This window comes from Panicum hallii, chromosome 4 (assembly GCF_002211085.1).
Source record: "Panicum hallii strain FIL2 chromosome 4, PHallii_v3.1, whole genome shotgun sequence".
Lineage (NCBI taxonomy): Eukaryota > Viridiplantae > Streptophyta > Magnoliopsida > Poales > Poaceae > Panicum > Panicum hallii.
Window position 1 is genome coordinate 435,310 of NC_038045.1, and position 3,701 is coordinate 439,010.

Genomic DNA, 3,701 nt, shown 5'->3' on the forward strand with positions numbered 1-3,701 from the left:
TCTGACATACGCATTTGATCAACCTACTAGGTCATTGAAAGCTGGTGCCCAAAGGAAAAGCCACGAGCTAGACTTGGATTCCATCAGTGATGTGTTTTCGTCTGCTTGTATATAGATATACTGGTTTGTACTAGTTTGTTCATTTGTTTTATTATTTTCCCTCAGTTTGGAACCTAGCTTCATTTTCAGGCTAGTAATCAATTATTTGATTTGATGATTCACAATGCAAATCTGGTACGTCTTTTTCTTGCAAAAGATTTGATCCGATTCCATGAGTCGTCTGCGCTGCCACAGGAAATTCTTAATTTTGTTTTGCCAAACAGCAAATTCTTAATTTTGCTCAATATATATTTTACTTCTTTGTTGTTGGAATATTTGCTGTGCTATATCTAGCTCAAAGGGAAGAATCCAGCAGATCATGCATGTGCTTATTATCTGGTTATTTCGATATTTTTATTAGCCATGTGTTGAAAAGGAAATGTTAATTAAGCAACATTTGTCGTCTATACAAATACAATTCAATAATTTATTCAAATTAGCCAGAGCGGATATCCAAATATTCAAAGATCTTTCAATCTTTCGTCCAACCTGTGTCAGTTAAATCAAGATTTCAAAATCTGCAATAATTTACCCTTTTCTCAAGGGATGTGGAGATCGATTTCTCTGGGACGCATAGCCCAATTTGCATGTACGTGCGCAAACAGGCCGTTTGAGAAAACTTTGGGCCATGTTGGGCTTGAATAATAGGCCAGAGGGCTGGATTACCCATCTAAACAATGAGCAGAACAAAATAATGGACTCACGGAGAGAAGGGCCAGAGCCCTGACGCCGGGCGGCGGCGACGATGACGCTGCTGCTGGTCAGAGGCACGGAAGCGTTTGAACGGTGAGTCTTTGACTCCTTTCTGCTGCATGGTCCTCTGGGGACGGACCTGCCCCGCTGGCCGTTGTCAGGTTTAGTGGATCACTCAGAAACTGTTCATCTTTGTACATCCATCGATCTGGTTGAACTGAATCCTCAAAGCTCCCATGGACTCCAACTACTGTGATCTCCGGGCTTTTAAAGGAGAATGATTAGCTGCTACAGTTGGAACATCCATCCTGACGATGCCTGTCTATATATATACTTGATTAAAGCTTCTTATAGAGTTAGTACAACCAATATATTTTGTACCCTTCCTATCAATTAAAGCTTCTATATATTTACTATAGAATTAGGAGTTACAGCAAAATTTCACATACAAGAAATGAAGTGCATCATGTTTCTATCAGTTCTGTGGTGGATGAACTAACCTGTCTAGATTCAAAGTGACAGATCTTATCTGACAGATATCATTGTACCGATGCTCTTTTCTTTTGACATCCTTTTTTATGAGTAACTCAATTTACCTAATTTACACACATGTCTGTGCAGAACTCATCATAATGCTTCCTTTTCACTTACCCTTTATGAGCACTTGCATGAAAGCTGAATTAAAGAGTTTGCTTTCCTCTGCGCTCTACTCGTGCCTGTCTTTGCGATATCAGATAGATGCTCATGCAAACCGAATCCAAGTGCGTGCACCATAAGGGAGTTGTTATTCAGACCTAGCTCGAGTAGAACAGAAAGCGCACACTCCTTGTTCTTAGGAGTCCCTTCCTTTATGATCTGAACAAGTATCTCAACAAAAGATGTCGTCCCCACTTCATTACGACAATTAGGATGCGATGCCAGGAGGAGAAAAATGGATAGTGCTTCATCAACCATGTCGAGTTTCTTGTCGCCGAGTATTTTCAGCAAAGCAGGCACGATTCCTGCTTCCATAGCTCTGAATTTATTGGGATGGTTCAGTATCAGATTAAAGATTGCTGTAGCAGCATCTTTCTTGCCTCTTATTGTACCATCCCTTAATAGGCCTACTAAAGGAGCTATACCGCCCAAAATCCCTATAGCCGCCTTGTTCTCATCTATCATAGACAAACTGAACAAGGCTGCTGCTGAGTTCTCCTGACCTTCAACACTACCATTTTTAAGGACTTCAATTATCAAAGGTATTGCTCCTCCTTTAGCTATCAGAACTTTGTTGGTCTCATCGATTGACAAGTTCAACAATGCAGTCACAGTGTTCTCCTGGATCTTCTTATCGGGATATGACACCAAACTAATAATAGCTGGGAGCCCACCATTTTCAAGGATTAGTGCTCTATTCTCTGGGTTTTCTTTAGATAGTGTCCTAATCTTCTTGGCAGCCTTTCGCTGCACATCAAGATGAACCGACGACAGATCTTTCACCAGGGATGGAATGTCTTCCTTGCGCTCTTCTTGTTCAGATGCAGGCTCAGATTCCCCCATTTGAATCTCAAGTTTATTCTTTTCACACCACTGCAGAATCAAGTTTTTTAGCGCAAAGTTTGGTGCCAGTGACAGATGAGCTAATGGTTGCTGAGTCTTTGGGCAGGTCCGCTGGCCAGCATCTAACCACTTCTGGATACTTCTTCTCTCGTAAGTCTGCAAGTCAGTTGAAATATATGGACTATGAGACAATAAACTTGTTTTGCAATCAGAGAACATGAATGTCGCAGCGCAAAGCATACCCGCCCACTCGCGATGATGACAGGGTCAGTCATGATCTCCAGTGATATTGGACAAAGGAAATCATTTGGGATCATCAGAGATGGGCACTTCTCCAGATATTTTGGTATTGAAACGTCCCCGAGGATGTTCTTTTCGTCGATGCCTGCAATCTCCTTGAACTTGTGGAGGAGTTCTATTATGTGTTTGGTGCTCTCCTGTTGCTGTCCATTCCTCTCGTTAATGAGCTTTTTAATGGCCATCGTCTCTGCTCTCAAATCCGCCAGGCTTTGCAGCTCGAGTTTCTTGGCTAGCCTTTCCAATATAGCTCTATCTGCCTTTCCATCCTCCTTGTTCTGGATAATCATCATAAAATCCATGGAGAGCTCCATGTCCTGAGTATCTGATCTCTTCTTGCATCTCTTTAATTGTGCATTTATGAGTTCTATCTGAAATCACCAAAGCAATTCCAGCTTTTGCCAAAATATGATGGATCATTGCATGATTTTACCAAAATGTTGAAAATAAGCTTTTTGTCACCTGCTCCTTGACTTCATCAGAGATGCCGATCTCAGAGTAGGGCATCCCATCCAATGCATGGTTCATCATCTCGTACACGGCCTGAAACCGGGCGAGCACAGCCTCGCTCTCCAAAGCCTGAAATTTTGGGACAAGATCGTCTATCAAAAATCCAATCTTTTGATTAGCCAATGGTACAGGCACGGAGACCTAAAAACAAAGACGGTGATTTTTAGGAAGTGCGGACCTGAAATGAAATTTGAGCCAATAGGACCCAAGCAAACAAACAACTTAGGATTCAAAATCTAACCTTTTATATCCCTCTAAAAAAATTCCAGTCTTTTCAATGGGACATACTAAATAGGAACAATGAAATTGCAGCTATTCAGGCACCAAGAAGAATGGTACCAGGAAGATCTTGCTGCCGTCGTGGCAGCAGCGGAGGAGGCGGCGAGCGGCTTGGAATGCGCGACCGAGGAGGGCGAGGCGGCGGTAGGCGTCATCGGTGAGGGACGGCGAGGTCTCGCGGATCTCCTGGATGAGCGGGAGCACGAGCTGGAGCCAACGGAGGAGGCCGAAGCACTCCTTGCGCTGCGAGCGACGGAACTCCTGGAATGACCGCGCGGAGGCGA

At 43.2% G+C, this 3,701-nt stretch overlaps 1 protein-coding gene across 1 annotated transcript; it reads right to left on the minus strand.

Moving 5' to 3' along the window:
* Window positions 1-1,260: 1,260 nt before the first annotated feature.
* On the minus strand, window positions 1,261-3,233 carry LOC112890880 (U-box domain-containing protein 15-like). The gene is made up of 3 exons (XM_025957751.1): window positions 3,091-3,233; window positions 2,574-2,999; window positions 1,261-2,487 (listed from the first exon to the last, which is right to left on the minus strand). Exons 1-3 carry the CDS (start codon window positions 3,157-3,159, stop codon window positions 1,447-1,449), a joined length of 1,536 nt encoding a protein of 511 aa, XP_025813536.1. The 5' UTR covers window positions 3,160-3,233; the 3' UTR covers window positions 1,261-1,446.
* Window positions 3,234-3,701: the final 468 nt, after the last annotated feature.